At 43.9% G+C, this 22,093-nt stretch overlaps 1 protein-coding gene across 2 annotated transcripts; it reads left to right on the forward strand.

The window, feature by feature from the left end:
* Positions 1–256: 256 nt before the first annotated feature.
* On the forward strand, positions 257–20,093 carry TRAPPC3 (trafficking protein particle complex 3). 2 transcript variants are annotated; one of them, XM_033956095.1, is made up of 5 exons: positions 257–325; positions 4,986–5,083; positions 9,251–9,350; positions 10,229–10,411; positions 18,071–20,093. In XM_033956095.1, the coding sequence occupies exons 1-5, from the start codon at positions 302–304 to the stop codon at positions 18,188–18,190; spliced, it is 525 nt and encodes a 174-aa protein (XP_033811986.1). In that variant the 5' UTR covers positions 257–301; the 3' UTR covers positions 18,191–20,093. The 2 variants fall into 2 exon arrangements, with proteins under 2 accessions (XP_033811986.1, XP_033811985.1); XM_033956094.1 differs by lacking the exon at positions 257–325 and adding an exon at positions 366–848.
* The last annotated feature ends 2,000 nt before the right edge of the window (positions 20,094–22,093 follow it).

Consider the following 22,093-nt stretch of genomic DNA (forward strand, 5'->3'; position numbering starts at 1 on the left):
ATATGTTTCATTGTATTAATAATTGGGAGAAAATGATTGTTTTATGTATTAGTTGTGTAATTAATAGTGCATTTTATGCAGTATTTTAAGTTCAATTAATTGTATTGCATTGTCAAAGTTTGAAAATCAATAAAGATTTAAAAAAAAAAAATGAGGCAGGGCTGGGGAGGGGCCATGTTGTGCCCTCTTTTTTCATTACAAAATCTGGACCCCTGAGAACCCTGGTTTGGCCACTGTTGGAAACAGGAGACTTGGCTGTTATGTTCTTAAGCCCATGTGAAGGGGCTGGACACCAATTGGAATGCAAGCACAGGCCAGGGGAAAGGTCTGAAGGGTCAAAGTGCATTAGTGAGCCCCTTGTTCCCTCCCTGCAGTGGAAAAGAGCTGCGCTCAACATCTTCCGCACGACGGACTCTGGACATGAAGCATTTGCCCTGGACAGCGCCACCTGCCGCCCTCTAGAGCAGGCCGCAGCGCCGGCCGCCGGGACTCGTAGTCCCTCAGACCAAGGGTTCCACTTCGCCGCTTCCCCTAGCAGGGGGCCGGAAGACTACAGCTCCCGACGTCCCCCGCGCAGGGGGCGCCACGTCGGGCCGCAACCAAGCCGCGCGGCACGCCGGAGAACTGCAATTTCCAGGCGCCGCTGCGCGCGCTCCTCCTCCTCCTCCCTCCGCGCAGGCGCAGCGGGGCGCTGTCTAGTCAGGCGCCGGCCTCGGTGACTAGGAGCAGAGCGGCCGGTGGCGGCGGCTCCCGCGGGGGTGGAAAGGCGTCCTGCCCTGGGGGAGGGGAAGCGACGGGCCGGCGACATGTCGAGGCAGAGCAACCGCGGCACCGAGAGCAAGAAAATGGTAAAGGAGTTTCCCCTTTGACCCAGAGGGGGAGGGGCGTTTGGGTCGGGGTCGGGGTCGGGGGTCGGTGGGGGAGGAGAAAGGCGGCGCCCAAAGCGCTTTACCGTGCAGACAAGTGAAAGAGACGGAAGTGACTCGCCTCCAACCCCCTCCAGCTCCTCTGATTTTCAGCAGAGCAAGTGAGGGGGGGGCGGGGGAGGTTTGATTGTCTCTCTCCCCCCACCCTGTCCTGGAGGTGGTGCACGGATCTTCTGGCTGTGACCTTCCTCTTGCATGCTTTCTTGCAAGACAATTGATGGGAGAGGAGGAGGGGGAGGCTAAATGTCTGCCCCCCCCCCCCACTCCCTAGTGAACATTTCTCACATGTACAGGGCTTCTGGGTACCCGGGAGAAAACTGGATTCTCCAAAGCAGTGTTTCTCAAATCCACAATGAATATGCATGAAAAAAAATTACATATAATGGAGGCAGTGTATGCAAATCACGTTTATGCATATTCATTGGGGGCGGGGAGGCTTGATTGTTTCTCTCCCTCTCCCCCCGCCCTGTCCTGTAGGTGGTGCACGAATCTGCGGCTGTGACCTTCCTCGTGCATGCTTTCTTGGAAGACAATTGATGGGAGAGCAGGGGGAGGCTAAATGTCTGCCCTCCCCAGTGAACATTTCTCACATGTACAGGGCTTCTGGGTGCCCGGGAGAAAACTGGATTCGCCAAAGCAGTGTTTCTCAACTCGGTCCTGGAGTCCCCCCTTGCCAGTCAGGTTTTTAGGATATTCACAATAAATATGCATGAATAAAAATTTGCATATAATGGATGCAGTGTATGTAAATCACGTTCATGCATATTCATTGTGGATATCGTGAAAACCTGACTGGCAAGGGGGTGGATTTCAGGACTGAGTTGAGAAACACTGTTCCAAAGAATGGCCTGTTTTTGTTCAGCTACCCTCAGAGTCATCCTGAAGAGGCTCTAGCTCAGTGGTCCCCAACCCTGTCCTGGAGGACCACCAGGCCAATCGGGTTTTCTGGATAGCTTTAATGAATATGTATGGAGCGGATTTGCATGCTTGTCACTTCCATTATATGCAAATCTCTCTCATGCATATTCATTAGGGCTGGCTTGAAAACCCGATTGGCCTGGCGGTCCTCCAGGACAGGGTTGGGGACCACTGCTCTAGCTGATTAAATGTGGAGCCCGCCAGGGCCTTTTACAAAAGCACCAGGATTATAATCTAATCTAATCTGGGATTTATGAGTTGCACTATGACATCCAGTACAATTTAAGGAGATAAAATTTAGTTCAGTGCCAGGATGTTAGAGGAGATACATTGCAATACGGACTGAGCTGGGTGCTGATGTTCATGCATTCCGCTTTCTAATGTGTGCGTTAAAATACAATGTTTTATGCTCAGTGCATGGAAGTTCATGAACTAATGGCTGTGAAATTCTTTGCATTTAATTTTGTTTAGTGCAGAATGCCTCTGTTCACAGGGTACCAAGCCACCCACTTATTGGCTCCTAATACCACAGATGATACAGGAGAGGTACAGGTACCTATGGTCAAAAGCTCCTGTGATACTGTATAAGAACACAAGTTATTGCTTCCATGCGAAATACCTAAATTTTTTTATTAAGTTCAATTTTAAGAAAAATGAAAATTATTGCAAACTTTTTTCTCATAATTATGCTGTTTGATGCAGCTTCTTATACAAAGAGTCATTTCTGCAATGGAAATCTAATTAAATGAGCAATTTTATTGCATCTTGTAACAAAAAGAATTGAGATTCCTGCTCGTTCTTTGACAGGTAGACCTGAACTTTTTAAATAGCCTTCGGCAGTTTTGTCACTGTGTTTAAAAATGTCTGTGTATTCAAGACAAAATCCAAAATCCAGCTCTTAACAGGACTGCATGCTTTCTGTTGTCGGCCAAGATTACATATCCTATTTATTGGCAGCATGTTTGTAAAATGTAGTCCAACAGAAGAGAGAATTAAAAGTACAGCTGCCACATACAAGAAGTGATGTATATTTAGATTTGTCCTTGGACAGAAAAAACCTTTAGATTATTGATATGTGCAAAAAAGGTCTGAAATCTACATTTTTTTCACCTGCTAATTCTGCCCTCTGTCTAGAATATAAAGCTAAAGTGATGCTTAGCTATATTAAATGATGCCTTTCATTTTCCTGTGTGTTACCTAGTGGCAAAAATCCTTAAGGCTTGATCTGCATTCAAAGTTTGAGCCATAAACACTGGTACAGGTACAAGATCCTTTATCCGAAATCCTTGGGATCGGGCATATTTTGGATTTTTCAGATTCTGGAACGGCGATGTTGGAAAAAGGCAGACCATTAAAATTGCCACCAGAGTTTTCAGTGAGCCATTGTACAGATGCAATACGATCAACTTTCTGAGCTATCGACAGAGAGAAACGCTTCCTTTTCTGCTTCTCGCTTGCCACCCCCGAGTGGAATCCGCAGCTCTCTCTGCCCTATTGTCAGCCCTCTGGACTTGAGGAGAAACGCATGCACCTGCGGTTGGTCTCGGCGGGTGACCTGTCGGAGAAACTGACGCCTTCCAGGTCGTGTCAACGTTTTGGTTTTCAGATTTTTTGGATATGGGATCTTGTATCTGTAGTTGATTTGGAGCTGGTGGTTTCTAACATCCATCTATTCCAGTGTTTAAAACCAAAGGGTTGTGTGTCTATCCTTTCCCTTTCCTCCATCAGAATCCCACTTCCTGCCTCTCTCTGCTTTTTCAGACTTGCTGTTCTGTATGTGCCGTTCGGTGTTTCTCACGTAATTCTGGTGTCTTTTTCCTTTCTGCCTCCCTTGCCGTTTTCATTGCCTAGTACTGGTATTTGCCATTCATTTCACCTTCTGCATCTCTGCATCTCATGGTAGGTGATGGAATCTTGTCAAATGAAACCTACCCAAATAAATTTTATATTAGTGTACAAAGAATGCTTATGCTATTTTGGACTCGCATCTTTTCATTAATGGGTATGAAAGCATTCGAGTAATGGCCAGGGTGTATGAGGTCTGAGTAATTTGAATATATTGTAGAAGTTTGCTGTCTGGACATTTGTGCGATTTATCTTTTGAGCGAGCTTGATAGTTTCCCTCTTAAGTTTTCTGGACCTTCTGCATCTCATGGTAAGTGATGGGCTTTCTTATCTGTCTGACAGAATCGTGCAAAATGAAACCTGCCCAAAAAAATTTTGTATTAGCGCACAAAGAATGATAGCTCAAAAGCTTGCCGACTTTATGGTGTATGGAAAAAATGACTGTGCGCGCCACTTACGGCCTCTTTTAGAAAGCCGTGCTAGCGGCTGCCGCCCCTTAAATCTCTCTGGGCTTTGGGGCCACTAGCGCGGCTTTGTAAAAGAGGCCGATAGTTGAAATGAAGAATACTGGCCCATCTTCAGATTAGTTTGGTGACAGATACTTCATCTAACATTACAATTCCGGCCATTTTATATTTCACATCACAAAATGATATAGTATTTAGATTTTATTGGGCCCTATTTAGAAATGGCTGTAGACTTCAGCAGCTACTTCTGGCCTGACTTTATTGGAAAGGTTCAGAATGGATCTGGTCTGTGAACTCGTATTGAAGTGCTAAATTACAATTGTTGAATATCTGAGAAGGGAACTTTAAAAGGAAGTCTGCCCTTCTCTGGTTCCATACAGGGATACTTGCTCATCGTAAATTTGGAGCTTGCAGGTTTTTTGACCTGCATGTTCATTGAGCAGGGATCTGAAAGTCCCTCCTTGAGGGCCGCAATCCAGTCGGGTTTTCAGGATTTCCCCAATGAATATGCATTGAAAGCAGTGCATGCACATCGATCTCGTGCATATTCATTGGGGAAATCCTGAAAACCCGACTGGATTACGGCCCTCAAGGAGGGACTTTGAGACCCCTGTCATAGAGGAACATTAAGATTTTGTAATCAGGCTCTGATAGTGTGAGATGTAGAAGGTATAAGGATTAACAGTTTTCTCTGGCTCGAATAGCGCACCTGCAGTCAATTTATTTTTCATGCATGCAGCTTTGTACCTAGGCCTATCATACACTTAGCAAACAATTTATAAACCCAGTGACCATCATCTAAATAATGCATTTTTCTACTCCTGTCTAGAATTCTGAGCTCTTCACGCTAACCTATGGTGCTTTGGTCACGCAGCTATGCAAAGATTATGAGAACGACGAGGATGTAAACAAACAGCTGGACAAGATGTAAGGAGGGGGATTTGGGAGGGAGCTTTCTTTTTTGTTAAGACTATTTTGGCTAAAACACGTACCATTTGATGGGCTTTCAGGATGCAATTAGTTGCTAGATTGCTGATTCCACAGCTATAATTGCTTAGGCTAAGTGTGCATCGAATGCTCTGTGAGATGAATATTACAGTGGTTTTCACCAATTACATTTTAAATATTAAGCACAATGCTATTTTGTCTATCTCTAGCAGCGTAAGCAACGCATAGGTCAGTTACTCCCAGACTTGTCCTCAGGGCACACTCAGCTAGTCGGGTTCTCAGGGTATCCTCAATATATGCATGAGATCGATTTTTGCACACCCTGCCTCCTTGTTGGCTCACTGGTCGAGCTGCACCCAGAGGTTGCGAGATCAAATCCCGTTGCTGCTCCTTGTGACCCTGGGCAAGGCACTTAATCCTTCAGTGCCACCGCTTTGAAATGCCAAAGCCACAAAAAGGCGGTATACAAGTCCCCATTCCTTTTCCCATAATCATTGTGGTTATCCTGAAAACCTGACTGGCTGGGGTTCAGGATCGAATGAGCCCTTCCAAGTATGCAGAGTAGGAAAGTGTTGCCTTGATGTACTAGAGCAGTGGTCTCAAACTCAAACCCTTTGCAGGGCCACATTTTGGATTTGTAGGTACTTGGAGGGCCTCAGAAAAAAAGAGTTAATGTCTTATTAAAGAAATGAGGTAAAATTCTTTATAGTTTATAAATCTTTCCTTTTGGCTAAGTCTTAATAATAATATTGTAATTTATAGCTAAAGAGACATATGATCAAGAAACTGTTTTACTTTTGTAATTATGATAAACATACTGAGGGCCTCAAAATAGTAACTGGTGGGCCACATGTGGCCCCTGGGCTGCGAGTTTGAGACCACTGTACTAGAGGTATCTGATTGCCTCATTTGGGTCTATGGCAAAATACATACTACATCTGGCCCGCATTTGTTTGGGGGTGTAACACAGAAGCCAAGAACGGGCAGGGTATGGTTGATATAGCAGTGCAGAGAGACAATGGGACTAGAGAATGACACAGGGACAAATTTTCCACTGTCCCCACGGGAACTCATTTTCCCATCCCTGCAAGTTCTTTTCCTGTCCCTGCCCCATTCCTGCAAGCTCTGTCCTCATCTGCACAAGCCTCAAACACTTAAAAATCATAACTGTTCGAGGCTTGTGCAGTTAAGGCAGAGCTTACAGGAATGGGGCAGGATGGAGAAATTGAGTTCCTGCGGGGACAAGGAAAAGTTTGTCCCTGTGTCATTGTCTAAGTGGAACATTGTTTGGGGGCCTATGCAGAAAGCAACCACAAGCCCAACGAAACGTAGATTATTGGGCACAGAATACAGAGAGGACTTGAATGCACATACAAGTCCCAGCTGTACACTGCATATATTTAAAATATATGGAAATTAGCTCATTCGAGTGTTCCATGCAGTGCTGGCAGTATTCCTTGCAATGCTGAGCGCATTAACAGGTTTTTTTTTTTTTTTGACGGGTTCAGGACAGCCTAGAAGGATTTCCGGAGAGGATTTCACGTTAGTTTTTGAGATTGAAGTGCCAATTTTGTCTTGTTTTGCCAGCGGAAGGAAACCCCTGCAAGTTTCAAAGGCAGACGGGAGGTAACAAACAAGAGCGCATGTCCGAACAAAACTGTTCTTCTGTGCCTAAACATAAACCGTGCAAAAACTGCTTGATTGTGAAATTTCTAAGAAGTTCCAATTTAGGGGCAGAAGAACAAGCCCCAGCGTGTGCTTTACACTCTCGGGTTTTGTTTGGACATGCACACAAGAAGCTGCACTTGTCATGAAACCTTTGCGTGTACATGTTCGGCACTCTGCCCCCTCCCTTCTCCCTTCATTAGCGGCAAGTTTTCTGCTCATAAAATTTGCATGCAGATAGCTTTCTGCATGGTGTAGCACTATGTTCACGGTAGAAGCCACATGCTCATCAGACGCCTGCGTGCTGCTCCTCTGCACGGACTCCTTAGGGGGATGGGTTTGATCCAGTAGCTTTTATACTAGCATTTATTTATTTTAAAAATTTCTATACAATAAAACCCACAAATTCGAATATAACACACAAGAAACGCACATACACAAAAAGCACCTAAGAATCAACTAAACAGACTTTACATTATCAATATCATTTTCTCCAAGACGTCATCAAATTTCTAAAAGTGTAACCTAATTAATAAAAGGCCTGAACAAAAAAGGTGTGTCTTTAACATCTTCTTATAAACGTCATCTTTTCGCCACACAGTTGTAAAACTCCAGGCAGTAAATTCCACACCTGTGGTCCTGCTATTGAAATTGCAGATGTCCGGGTTTTCATACAATCTCACCTCACTCGCTGCCACTGTTTCCAATTTCATCGCACCCTGGTATCGTAAAACACGTTCTGGTGTGTGTCTCTGTAATATCCGAGCCAGATACCGTGGTGCGTCCCCATAAATCAAATGATGAATAATCATAAAAATGTTGTAATCCATACGATATGAAATGTTTTAGTACAGGGGAGATGTGTTCATGGTAGATGATGGCAGATAAAGACCCTTACAGTCCATCCAGTCTGCCCAACAAGATAATATAAATTCATGAAGTTGAATGTGAATGCTGCATAGGCATAATTGATTTGTCGATGCTATATTTGGGTTCCTGCTGCTATCAATGCTAACTCCAGCCCACCCTGATCTGTCTTGCCATATAGGGATCTTGGTACTGGCTAGTGTTACCGTCTAATCACCACTAAGCTTGTTTGGTTCAATGCCTTCCATATGGGATTCCTTTGTTTCAAAAAGCCAAGTACAACGAAAATAGGAAAAACCACTTAAAATTACTAGATACCGAAAGGAGGTTTGTCAAAGATAGATAAAGTGCTTCAATGATGGAAAAGGATCTCAGAAATAATAATAATAATTTAATTTTTTTATAAGAACATAAGAAATGGCTTCGCCGGATCAGACCCTAGGTCCATCCAGTCCGGCGACCCGCACTCACGGAGGCCAAGCCAGGCGTTCCCTGCTGAGAAACCTTGTCTACTCGTATCCCCCAATTTTATTTGCGAGAAAGTGTGCATCCAACTTGCCCTTGAATCCCAGAATGTTGGTCTCCATCACGACCTCCTCCAAAGCCAAAGTAGTTCGAGGCGGTTTACAATAAGAAGAGCTGGACAGTCAAACCACGCCAAAAGATCATATCATCTCTTATAGGCTTCGGTGTGGATGGGGGTTTCATTTATCGATCCTAAAACCTTCAGTAAAATTCAATTGTGCAAACTTTAAACATTCTTCAAAATTTTCACTTTTCATTTTTTAATGTTTTTTTCCTTTTTGATTTTTTATATACTTCAAATTATGTCCCATCAAAAAAGTGGTAAGTGGCATGACGTTTGTAGGGTGCCGAGGTAATAAGATTTTTTTTTTTTGCCTTAAGAAAGCCTGATGATAAGGGCGAAACGGGCCCCGTCGGCAGACATGTGGCATAGTGAGCAGTGTAACTACAGCAGTGCAAAGGAGGAAAGCAAGAAATTCTTCGAGCCATAAATGAGATAAGTGGTTTGTTGAATTTCGGTCACTGAATGAAATTATTTATGATATAAATCGTTTTTCACCATATATTTTTGGATGGGACATAATTTGAAATATATAAAAAAAAACAAAAAGTGAAAATTTTTGAACATAGAACATTTAAATAAAGTTTGCTTAAAGATTGCAAATTGAATTTTACTGAAGGTTTTAGGATCGATGAATGAAACCCCCATCCACACCGAAGCCTATAAGAGATGATATGATCTTTTGGTGTGGATTTCTGAGATCCTTTTCCTTCATTGAAGCACTTTATCTGTTCTCTTGTTCTACACATTTTTAAACTCGGTTACGGTTTTCATCACTGCCACCTTCCGCAGGAGTGCATTCCAGGCATCTACCACCTTCTCCATGAAAAAGTACTTCCTGACGTTATTTCTGAGTTTCCCCTCCCCCTGCAATTTAAATTCACGTCCTCTAGTTCAAGGATCATCAAAGCGGTGCAAGGTCAGAACAGCAAGCTTGGGAAGTGGTTGCATCAGGCCATCCTTGGACAGAGTGTTAACTGTGTAAACATTTGCATTTTATCCAACTCATTGTTTTGGCTTTTTTGTAGGGGCTATAACATAGGTGTTCGATTAATAGAAGATTTTTTGGCTCGATCAAATGTCGGAAGATGCCACGATTTCCGGGAAACTGCTGATGTAATTGCTAAGGTAATTATGGAGCCAGAACGCTGACTGCGGCGGCCTTAACGTTAGTGGCTCTGGTTTCTCACACCGGTGTAAGCGTACTGTGGATAAACTTAAGGGAACGGCTGAACTCAGGGCCTACACGGATGATAGGGAACCAAAAAGGCACTCGAAAGCGTTCTGCTGTATAGACCCATTAGCAGGAAATTGGATGTTGAGTTCTGCCAGATGCTTCCTCTTTTAAACTGAGCTTTGTTTTGAACAAGAGGCTGGAAAGTGTTAAGTTGAAAAAGAAATCCAATATTCTTAAGGAGCAAAAAAATTAAAAACTGAGATAGGAGAGAAATTTAGAATTGGCTGGACTCTGAATTTTGATTATTTAGGGAATCTCTAGATTAGTGTGCAATAACTTTTTTTTTTTTTTTATATAAGTCTTTATTGAGTTTCTAAAGCTAACAAAAATGCAATACAGTATCTATACAAATAATATTAATCATATATGCATTTATAATCAATCAAAATCCATACAACAATAAAAAAACCCACCCAACCAACATTTCATAAGGGAATAGAACCATACAAAGAAATACCGCTCTCCCTCCCCCTAGGGGGGGTGCAATATATCAACAGGAACAAAGGAAAAACCCATTGTAATGAATCCATAAAAGATTTTTAAAAAATGCTTACGTATAGTATCTTTGTGTAGCAAATTATGGATTGTGACAGCATAGTTTGAAATCACTGCTAACAGTGTGGAAATTAAGAACCATAAAATCAGAACACAATATTCTTAACTGTTTGTAACTAGCTTTGAAACGTCCTGTTAAGAAAAGAGAAATCTATGTAGAATAAGTTGAACAGGTTTATTCACTCATGTCCTGCCTTGTGTGTTCTACAAACAGGTGGCCTTTAAGATGTATCTGGGCATTACCCCCAGCATTACAAACTGGAGTGCTGCGGGAGATGAATTCTCCTTGATCCTGGAAAATAACCCTCTGGTGGACTTTGTGGAGCTTCCGGATAACCATTCGTCACTTATTTACTCCAACCTCTTGTGTGGGGTGTTGCGGGGTGCGCTGGAAATGGTGAGAATTTGTGATTTGCTGATTTAAGATCATCCCTCGGTCAGAAATGGGGTTAGAGAGATTTTCTAAGCCTGTTTCCCCGCAGCAGTGTATTGCTTTCATCTGCATGGATGACCATCCTTTTAAAGCTTAAAGAAGGAAGCGGCAGCAGATTGCGATAACCATCTAACCATGTCTCCTCTGGTTACTTTCCACTTTCCCTTTGATCTGTTTTGGTGGGCCAAAAGCAGTTGATCTGTTTTGGTGGGCCAAAAGCAGTGACTGCATTTTTCATCACAGAAAATCACTGGGCAGCAGAGTTATTATCTAATCTAATACAAGATTTCTGAATTGCTCTAATACCATTTCGTTCAAGGCGATTTACATCAAAAAGAAGCCATGCTAATTCAATGGGAAGATACAGTTCTTTGGATAAAAATGACTAACTTTACAATCTGTCATATAAAAATGACAAAATCTCCAATAACTAATCTCTGTCCTTATTTGCCTAGGTAAATCGTTCCAAACAGCAGCAACGTATGTAAAAGAAGACATAAATTGACTTTTGAAAGGGGGAACTGCAATTAAAATGTACTACTCAGTCTATTAGATGAATAATGCAAACATGAAAAGAGCAAAGTGAGAAGATTGAAACCTTCTGCCTGTATAAAATGATTTATCAAACTGTTTTAAACTCTATAGGTTTCTCTATAGGCAGCCAATGAAGTTTCTTATAGAATGTAGAAACCCTATCATATCTAACCCTATCAGATCTAATCTTCAGTGGACTGGGGGGACCTGCAAAGGAAGTAATAGTATTAGACCCACTGGGGAACAGCGATCACAACATGATCCAGTGCCGACTAGAACTGGGATCATCCAGGGTGAAAAGAACCACAACAACAGCGCTCAACTTCAGAAAAGGGAATTATGATGCAATGAGGAAAATGGTGGGGAAGAAACTCAACGGCAGCGCAAGAAAGATAGAGTCCGTAGAAAGCGCCTGGACCCTGCTCAAGCGTACGATGCAAGAAGCACAGAACCTGTACATCCCCAGGTTCAGAAAGAGTGCAAAAAAAATCGAATAAAGAACCCAGCATGGATAACGGCTGCTGTAAAAAAGGCGATCAGTGACAAGAAAGCATCGTTCAAAAAATGGAAACAGGATCAAACGCAGGCCAGCCTAAAGGACCACAAGGAAAAACAGAAGGAGTGCCACCGAGTGGTTAGGAGAGCAAAGAGGGAATATGAAGAGAGACTAGCGAGAGAGGCAAAAAATTTCAAATCATTCTTCAGGTACGTAAAGGGAAAGCAACCAGCGAGGGAGGAAGTGGGGCCCTTGGATGATGGGGATAGAAAGGGAGTAGTGAGGGAGGAAAAAGAAATAGCTGACAAGTTAAACGACTTCTTTACATCAGTCTTCACGAGGGAGGACACATCCAACATTCCGGAACCAGAGGAAATAGAAAATGGAGATCAAGATAGCAAGCTGATCCAACTAGAGGTGAGCCAGGAGGATGTCCTCAGGCAGATAGACAAGCTAAAGAGCGACAAGTCGCCAGGTCCAGACAGCATCCACCCAAGGGTGCTCAAGGAATTGAGGAATGAAATAGCAGAGACACTTCAGCAAATATGCAACCTATCCCTAAAAACTGGAGAGATCCCGGAGGACTGGAAAATAGCTAATGTCACGCCCATCTTCAAGAAGGGTTCAAGGGGCGACCCGGGAAACTACAGGCCGGTGAGCCTCACATCGGTCCCGGGAAAGATGATGGAGGCGCTGATTAAGGACGGCATCTGTGATCATATCGAAAAAAATGGACAGCTAAGGTCGAGCCAGCATGGGTTCTGCAAGGGTAGGTCATGCCTCACAAACTTGTTATACTTCTTTGAGAGGGTAAACAGCCAGGTGGACAAAGGTGAACCCATAGACATAATTTACCTAGACTTCCAGAAAGCCTTCGATAAGGTACCACATGAGCGATTGCTCAGGAAACTATGGAATCATGGGGTGCGAGGGGAGGTCCACCGATGGATCAAAAACTGGCTGTCAGACAGGAAGCAGAGGGTTGGTGTAAAGGGCCACTACTCGGACTGGCAAGGGGTCACGAGCGGGGTTCCTCAAGGGTCAGTGCTGGGACCGCTCCTGTTTAACATATTCATCGACGACCTGGAGGCGGGAACAAAATGTGAGGTCATCAAATTCGCAGATGATACCAAACTATTCAGCAGGGTTGAAACCACGGTAGATTGCGAGGATCTCCAAAGGGATCTTACGACACTGGAAGAATGGGCGAAAAAAGTGGCAAATGAGCTTCAACGTGGGGAAATGCAAGGTCATGCATATAGGGAGAAGGAACCCGATGTTCACTTACAAAATGGGGGGAACAATGCTAGGGGTCAGTAAGCTGGAAAGAGACCTGGGAGTGATGGTAGACACGACATTGAAGGCGTCAGCACAGTGCGCCACAGCCTCGAGGAAAGCAAACCAAATGCTAGGTATCATTAAGAAGGGTATCTCGACCAGAACGAAGGAAGTCATCCTGCCGCTGTACCGGGCTATGGTGCGCCCCCATCTGGAGTACTGTGTACAGTACTGGTCACCATACCTCAAAAAGGACATGGCAATGCTTGAGGGAGTCCAGAGAAGAGCAACTAAACTGATTAAGGGTATGGAAAACCTTACATACACTGACAGACTGAAAAGGCTGGGGCTGTTCTCCCTGGAGAAGCGGAGACTCAGAGGAGATATGATAGAGACCTTCAAGATCCTGAGGGGCATCGAAAAGGTTGACAAGGACAGATTTTTCAATTTGAAAGAAACCACAAGAACAAGGGGACACTCGATGAAATTGAAGGGGGACAGGTTTAGAACAAACGCAAGGAAATTTTTTTTCACACAGAGGGTGGTGGACACATGGAACACCCTTCCGGAAGCCGTGATAGGAAATAGCACAGTACAGGGTTTCAAGGAACATAAGAACATAAGAACATAAGAAGCGCCATCTCCGGATCAGACCTTCGGTCCATCAAGTCCGGCGATCCGCACACGCGGAGGCCCCGCCAGGTATACACCTGGTTTATTTTATAGCCACCCTATCTTTATATGCCTTTCTCAAGGAGATATGCATCTAGTTTGCTTTTGAAGCCTAGGACTGTCGATTCCGCAATAATCTCCCCTGGGAGAGTATTCCAGATGTCCACCACTCTCTGTGTGAAGCAGAACTTCCTGACATTAGTCCTGAACTTGTCCCCCCTTAGCTTCATTTCATGTCCTCTTGTCCGTGTCAAATTGGACAATGTAAATAATCTTCTCTGCTCTATTTTGTCGATTCCTTTCAGTATTTTGAAGGTCTCGATCATATCCCCACGCAGTCTCCTTTTCTCAAGGGAGAACAATCCCAGTGTTTTAAGTCGATCCTCATATTCCAGTTTCTCCATACCCTTCACTAGTTTAGTTGCTCGTCTCTGCACCCTCTCCAGCAGTTTTATATCCTTCTTTAGGTAGGGAGACCAATGTTGGACGCAGTATTCCAAGTGAGGTCTGACCATTGTCCTATAAAGCGGCATTATTACTTTCTCCGATCTACTCGAGATTCCTTTCTTTATCATGCCCAACATTCTATTTGCCTTCTTTGCCGCTGCCGCGCATTGTGCCGACGGCTTCAGGGTCCTATCTATCAGTACACCCAGGTCTCTTTCTTGTTCACTTTTTCCCAGAGTTGCACCTGTCATTTTGTACTCGTATTCCTTATTCTTACTGCCTAAATGCATTACCTTGCATTTCTCCACGTTGAACCTCATTTGCCATTTCTCCGCCCATTTTTCTAACCGACACAAATCGCTCTGGAGTTCCTCACTATCCTCCTGCGATCTGATTGCCCGGCAGAGTTTTGTGTCGTCTGCAAACTTGATGATCTCACTGGATGTTCCGTTTTCCAAGTCATTGATATAAATATTAAAAAGGATCGGCCCAAGTACCGAGCCCTGGGGTACACCACTAGTCACTTTCTCCCAGTCAGAGAACTTCCCATTTATGCCCACTCTCTGCTTTCGGTTTTCCAGCCATTTGCCTATCCATCTTTGTATATCTCCCTCTATGCCATGGCTTTGTAGTTTCCTGAGAAGTCTTTCGTGTGGAACTTTGTCGAACGCTTTCTGGAAATCCAAGTATATTATGTCCACCGGCTTTCCACTATCAATTTGCTCGTTCACGGTCTCAAAGAATTGGAGTAAATTCGTCAAACACGATTTCCCTTTCCTGAATCCATGTTGACTGGGTTTCATCAAGTCGTGTGTGTCCAAGTGCTGAACAATGCTATCCTTGATCAGTGATTCAATCATCTTGCCGGGGACAGACGTAAGACTCACAGGTCTATAGTTGCCCGGTTCTCCTCTCGATCCTTTTTTGAAAATTGGTGTGACGTTTGCTTTCTTCCAGTCGTCTGGTATCTGACCTGTTCTGATTGACAGGTTTGCAAGTTTTTGCAATAACTCTCCGATTTCAACCTTCAATTCCTTCAAGACTCTCGGGTGAATTTCATCCGGTCCAGGGGATTTGTCACTTTTAAGTTTGTCGATCTGGTAGTATATCTGATCCAAGTTCACTTCAACTGTGGTGAGGCTGTCCTCTATTTCTCCTGTAAACAGTTTCTCCGCTTCAGGTATTGTTGAGGTGTCCTCCTTCGTAAAGACGGAGGCAAAGAAGGAATTTAGTTTGTCTGCGATTTGTTTATCTTCCTTGATGTACCCTTTTACTCCCTTGTCGTCCAGGGGTCCCACTGCCTCTTTTGCAGGTTTTTTCCCCTTCACGTATCTAAAAAAGGGCTTGAAGTTTTTGGCCTCCCGGGCTATTTTTTCCTCATAGTCCTGTTTTGCATCCCTCACCGCTTTGTGACATTTCTTCTGTTCATCTTTATGTTTGTTCCAGGCTTCGGTTGTCTTCGTGCATTTCCATATTTTGAAAGAGTCCTTCTTTTCTTTTATGGCTTCCTTCACCTGTATGGTAAGCCATGCCGGTTCTCCTTTGCCTGGATAGGTTCCTGGAGGACAAAGGGATTGAGGGGTACAGATAAGAGCAGTGGAAGGTTTAGAGATAAGTGTAGAGGTAGGTATAAAATTAGTCAGGGACTGCTGCTCAGGCAATATGCCTGATGGGCCGCCGCGTGAGTGGACCGCTGGGCAGGATGGACCTCTGGTCTGCCCCGGCGGAGGCGACTACTTATGTTCTTATGTACTTATATCTCCTCGGACCATATATCAACCTCATTGCAGTATTTTGAATCAGCTGCATTTTTTTTTTTTTTTACCATTTTTAAGTTCAAATCCAAAGAATTACAATCTTTGAGTTGCAATAATAACATTTGTGCTACCAATGCAAAGTGATATTCAAAAAAATAAGATTTTACTAAACTCAATTGTCTCATTACATACATGATTTTCTTCCATAAATTTGCAATTTGATCCTTGTATGTCAAATAAGGGTCTGATATAACCTCTAATACTTTGGTTGTTTTTTCAACTTTGAGTGTGGCTACAGCTTCAGTACTCTGAGGTTGGGGGTTCAAACTCACGCTGCTCCTTGTGACCCTGGGCAAGTCACTTAATCCCCCCCCCCCCGACCTAGGTACATTAGATAGATTGAGAGTAGAGAGCTGTGCGGGGGCAGAAATCCCACCCGTCCCCACCAGAATCCCCATGAGGAATCGCCTCCATCCCCGCAAAGAATCCCACCCCCCATAAAAAGCAGCAATTATTTCTGTCAGTTTTGATTTTTTTTTTTTTTGTTTTTTAAGTCTTAGTTTATTTAAACCAACAATAAAATACAATATAAACAAATAAGAGATGTATACATCACCGGAAAGAATTAGAATAGACATTAGGTCATGTGACTAGGGTCGACCATTTCTTGTTAAAAGAAATAAGAGAGTTGGAATTTTTGGTACTATAAAACTCATATCCGTAGAGCAAACAAATCTGGTTCCACCATCTGACAGAGGTAACTTGTGAGAGGTCCTTTCAAGATCCACAAATGGTTTTTAATGCAGCAATGAGTAAAGAATTAAACAATACAGAATCAAAATCATTTAAATGAGGATTGAAAGAGGCACTTTTCAGGACAAGAGTTGCATAAGAAAAATGTGCCAAAATTGAACTGGAAACCCCAAAACAAACTCAGCAAGTTCTTCATTTTGGACTAAACACAATTGGTGGCATAACCATGAGAGGGGGCTGGGCCTCCCACTTTGAGCTTAGCCCCCCCTTCAAAATGAACATCTCCCTTGCTGTAGCTGGTGGGACATTTTGGTTTTCCATCATCTTGGTCCCAGTTTTTGCTTTTGTCTATCTTCTACTAATTCTCTTTCCAGGCCTTGGGAACCCCGGTTCCATCCCCGTGGGAGTCCTTTGAGCTTGGGGGGAATCCCTGCAGGTGTCCTGTAGACCTGGGGGGATCCCCGCGGCAGTCCCGTAGACCTGAACTTTAAGGGAATTATACGCCAACACCTTGGGTACGCCGTCCTGCAGAAAAGAAAGAATGTTAGAGAAGCCTGGAAGGGCGAAATACCCTAAGCACTACACCAAGAATCGAAAACCCTCCAGACTCTAGCATACGATGCAGATGTAGATCACTTTTTTTTTTTTTTTTGCCTGGAGAAGAGACGAAATAACCTCCGAATATCCCTTACGCCTCAGTTGCGACCTTTCAAGAGCTAGGCCATGTTTCCCCGAGAACAAGACCTCTCCCGAAAATAAGTCCTAGTGATGCAGCAGAGGGAAGGCCCCGGTGGGGAAGGCCACGAAGCAGCCCATTCAGAGTGCTGCCACTGCTGCTGTTTTTGGAGGCTTCAGAGCGGAGGTGTTCCAGGTCTCACGGTGGGAGGGTCGGTGGGATTCTGCTGCACGGGGGGATGGGAGTGAGAGATAGAAAGATGCTGCACAAAGGGGATGGGTGAGAGGGGAGGAAAGATGCTGCACATCGGGGGTGAGGCAGAAAGGAAAGAGGATGAATTGGGGTGGAAGAGAGGAAGGGAGAGATGATTGTTCATGAAAAAATAAGGCATCTCTGAAAATAAACCCTAGTGTGTTATTTTTGACCCAAAATTAATATGACACTGTCTTATTTTCGGGGAAGCACGGTTGTAACATAGTGAATGATGGCAGATAAAGACCAGAACGGTCCATCCAGTCTGCCCATTAGTTATTCCCATTAAAAATACATGATTAAATTAACTTGTCTCTTCTTTGATATTTCTGGGCCATAGACTAAGTCCACCTGGTCTTGTCCTAGGTTCCAAATGTTGAAGTTGCCGTCCATGTTCATTGCAGCCTATTCAACCATCCCGTTGTTTGCAGGATATCTACCGTAAAGTCTGGCCAGTAGCCTCGTGTTCCAAGTTAATGTAGTTCCCATTGATGCCACCCCAGCCCGTCCTACACTGAATCACCATATATGGGACACAGACCGTGCAAAGTCTGTCCAATACCGGCCTTAATTCTTTTAAATTATTCTTGCATCCGGAGCTGCTGGTGCATCCCGCCATCACAGCCTACCAAAGAGCCACAATGTTGCCCGTGTTTCCATTTGTCCACGTTTCCATTCATTCTGCAAGCGCGTGCGTCGCAGCTGCTCGTGAGGGAGGTTTATTCACGTGTAACCTTTCTTGTTTCTGTCTCACCCAGGTGCAGATGGCTGTGGATGTGAAGTTTATCCAGGACACTCTGAAAGGGGATAGCGTAACTGAAATCAGAATGCGTTTTATCCGGAGGATTGAGGACAACCTGCCTGCGGGGGAGGAGTGACCCCGGCGTGCCGCTTGCAAGAAGAAATGCCGCTTGAGTCGACGCGGGAGAGCTAGCACTCGGCATGGATTTTTCCACAGTTAAGGGCCTCTCTGCTCTCAAATTTGTACAACATGGTGGCTGTTTATTTAAGATGTTATATTCTTCTACTTGATTTCAATTTTACATTAAAAAAAAAAAAGAAAGATTTGTATAGGATATTGAACGCTTCCCACATCTTTGGGCAAACACTTTTTCCACATTTTCTTGGAGACATACTTTCTAGCCCTTACTGATAGACACAGATAGAACCCTGGTTCCTTCTCATATAGTGTTCTGGCAACCCATCGCTCACACATAGTGGCCCAGCAGTATGAGCAGAGGAAGTGGACCCTCACCCTGTTCTTGCCTCTGCTTTTTTTACCTGCATTCCACTTGGCACTTGACTCCCTTTCAGGAAGATCTCCTCTGGGTCCCCTCTCATAGACTCAAGAGCCTCTGGTTTTAAGATACCCAGCTGGGGTGCTTATTAGAAATTGTTTCCTTTAAGATCTCGGCTGCTTTTCATGGCTTGGACACTGTGAATGTCGGATTTGGTGCTGGGGGGGGTGTTCTAAAGGACCAGGTTTGTGTTCAGCCCGATTGTCTGACTTCCTTTGATGAAGTCCGTGGCAGCAACATAGATCTTTTGCAGTCTTGCAATAATTCATTTTGTTAGGCAGCTATACGTATGTATTTGCAAACTGGCCCTCCAGTTCCTCCCTGAGAACAGTTGTTGCTCTTCCTGTATGTCCCAGTCATGTTGGTCTCTCTTGCTTTTTCTGCCAATGTGGTTTAAGGCTAATGGCAGCAGAATGCAGAGCTCTCCAGACCACACTGATCGTTTTCTCAGATGCAAACGTCTTTAGAAGCTGCTGCTGTGATGGTGAGAGCTTTTGCACCTCATCTAGCTCGGCCAGGCCTCATGTTAAGTAAGTTAAAGGCAGTGGCGTACTAAGGGTAGGAAGTATCTGGGGTGGTGCTCCCTCCTGCCCCATCTCCACACTCAGTCTCTCCCTTTCCCCTCCCCCCCCCCCGCTACCTCTAAATCTTCGCCAGCATGAGTGGCTTCTGTAGCATGCTCTTTGCGCCAGCGTTGGATTTCCCTCTGATGGCAATTCCTGGCCCCGTGACCCGGAAGTGATTCAGAGGGGGAACCAGCCTGGCCTGAGCAACAGGCACCCAGGGCAGTCCACACCCCCCCTTACCACACCACTGGCTACACTATTACAGCTTAGAGAATGACACGAGGACAAATCTTTTCCCGTCCCCGTGAGTTCTTTTCCTATCCCTGCCCCATTCCTGCAAGCTCCATCCTCATTTACACAAGCCTCAAACACTTTAATATCATAAGTGTTTGAGGCTTGTGCGGTTAAGGCAGAGCTTACAGGAATGGGCCAGAGACAAAACTCACGGGGACAGAATGTGGAAATTGAGTTCCTGCGGGGACTAATTTGTCCCCGTGTCATTCTCTAGTACAGCTACAGAGTCCTTTTTTCTCCAATACCAACATAGCTACTAGAATGTGACTCCATGGCTGGCTACTAAAGGTTGTTTGCCAGATTTTGCAAGTTAATTTAGCTCTGCAGCAATGGGAGTGTTTTTTTTGGGTGAGCCCAGAAAGCAGAATTAGACATCAGAGATCAAACACATACAGGAAATGTGCAGGGTCCCCTATTAGCAGCGTGACTTAGAAAATGGCCATACCCATATCTCCTACAAAAATTGTTTTTCATTATCCAAAATTGCTACAGAATGCTATAGTGAAGGATTTAGTCTTATTTCCAACATTGTCTTTTGTAATGATTACATTGCTAATTGAATCATTTTTATCTATAATTTGCTTGTAACGTTGGAGAGAATATTAAAATATATGACTCTTCTATTTTGTCGAACAAAATCCTACTGTGCAGATGAGAACTTCCATTTGTTAATGTCGCATGTGATGAAATGGTTTAGGGCGGGGGAACAATGATGCTGTTTGGTACTGATCCCTAGCTGGGTTATGAACCCAGCAAGCTCTGTGGTTGCTTCACTTGGTGAGTTGGCAGCTGAGACTGTCACCGGTTGGTACAAGCCTTACATTGTGGTTTGTTTTTTTAAAAAAAAAAAAAGGGTGAAAAATCTTTTTTTTTTTTTTTTAACCTTGCTCCCAGGCTTTAGCTCCAAAGTTTAATGGGAAGCCAAGGATCATGTGGCTGTATCAGCTGTCCATTTTCCCTTACGGCAATAGTCAATTTCTGGCTTCACATTGTACTCTAGCTCAGCCAAGGCTGCTCTGTGCTTTTACCAGGCCTTCATGAACTCTTTGGGAGCAGGTCTATACATCCTTCACCGTCTCTATGAAGCAATATTTCCCTTTTAGAGAATATCTGGTTTCACATGGTGCCATTAATCGCTTATTCACTGTGCTTCTGGATTCTAGGGGGCATGTGATGAAGCTACTAAGTAGATTTAAAACACCACTGCTTATTCCTAGGATAAGCAGCATAAAATCTATTTTACTGCTTAGGATCTAGCTGGGCACTTGGGACCTGGATTGGCCATTGTTGGAAACAGGATACTGGGCTTGATGACCTTCGGTCTGTCCCAGTGTGGCAACTCTTATATTTTTATGTAAGCTAAATATAGGATAATGAAGCCATTGTGACATCACTGATGAGTTTGGCTCTTAGGCATTGGTGGAATGAGGCATTATGACATCACAATCTCAGCTCTGGAATGTTGCTACTCTTTGGGTTTCTGCCAAGTACTTGGGACCTGGGTTGGCCACTGTTAGAAACAGAATACTGGGCTTGATGGACCTTTTGGTCTGTCCCAGTACAACAATTCTTATGTTCTTATTCTGGAGCTGTTGCTGTGTTTCAGTAATGTTGTTTGGGAGTGGGAGTGGGAGGTTTCAGTATAATCTAAGAGTTGCTGAAAATTACCGCGGGTGGTGCAGAATCTTGTTTTATTCCTAAGGCTGTGCACGGTAAGCAATGAAAGAGTGGTAAGCAGCTCCTTGGGTTTTTAGGATATCTATTTATTATAAACCAGTTATACTGTTTACTGCTTAGTCATTTTTATAACTTACACACAATACAACATCTATATATATAAAATCGGAGGTATGTATGTGTGTATGTGCCGCGATCACGCAAAAACGGCTTGACCGATTTGAATGAAACTTGGTATGCAGATTCCTCACTACCTGGGGTGATATGTTCTGGGGGTCTCGCGGCCCACCTGCACACGTGGGCGGAGCTACAAACAGAAAATCAGATTTCACCCATTCATGTCAATGGAAAAAATGTAAACAGCTGCCATTCTCACAGTAATTCAAAAACGGCTTGACCGATTTGAACGAAACTTGGTATGCAGATCCCTAACTACCTGGGGTGATATGTTCTGGGGGTCTCTCGGCCCACAACTCTATGTTGCTTGCTCAAGGGTGGGTTCACCCAACAATTTATATGTTCTTGCTCCTGGAGGTGAAACTAAAAATGTTGTTTTTAATCACGTTTTGCATTAGTTGTATTGTATTCATTTTGTCAAATATTTCACATTATAATTTGAATATTGTACTTTTTATTAAGCTGTAAAACAATAATTTCATTCACCACTTTAAAGTATCTTTATTTGAATCCATTTACAGTGTTATTGCTATAATTAAATACCCGTGCAACGCCGGCGCATCAGCTAGTAATAAAATAAATAGAACAGCGTGGAATTTTGGGTTTTGGCCAGATACTAGGGACCTGGATTGGCCACCATGAGGACGGGCTACTTGTCTAGGTGGACCATTGGTCTGACCCAATAAGGCTATTCTTATGTTCTTACATGAGCCAAGTATAAGACAATCAAGCCATTGTGACATCACTGATGAGTTTGGCTCTTAGGCAT

The sequence above is a fragment of the Geotrypetes seraphini genome, chromosome 8, assembly GCF_902459505.1.
Source record: "Geotrypetes seraphini chromosome 8, aGeoSer1.1, whole genome shotgun sequence".
NCBI classification, from domain to species: Eukaryota; Metazoa; Chordata; class Amphibia; order Gymnophiona; family Dermophiidae; genus Geotrypetes; species Geotrypetes seraphini.

Coding starts and splice junctions, on each gene's coding strand:
- TRAPPC3 (XM_033956094.1), top strand. CDS start 807: ATGTCGAGGCAGAGCAACCGCGGCACCGAGAGCAAGAAAATG. Junction 849..4,985: donor GCACCGAGAGCAAGAAAATG/GTAAAGGAGTTT, acceptor ACTCCTGTCTAG/AATTCTGAGCTCTTCACGCT. Junction 9,351..10,228: donor CTGCTGATGTAATTGCTAAG/GTAATTATGGAG, acceptor TTCTACAAACAG/GTGGCCTTTAAGATGTATCT.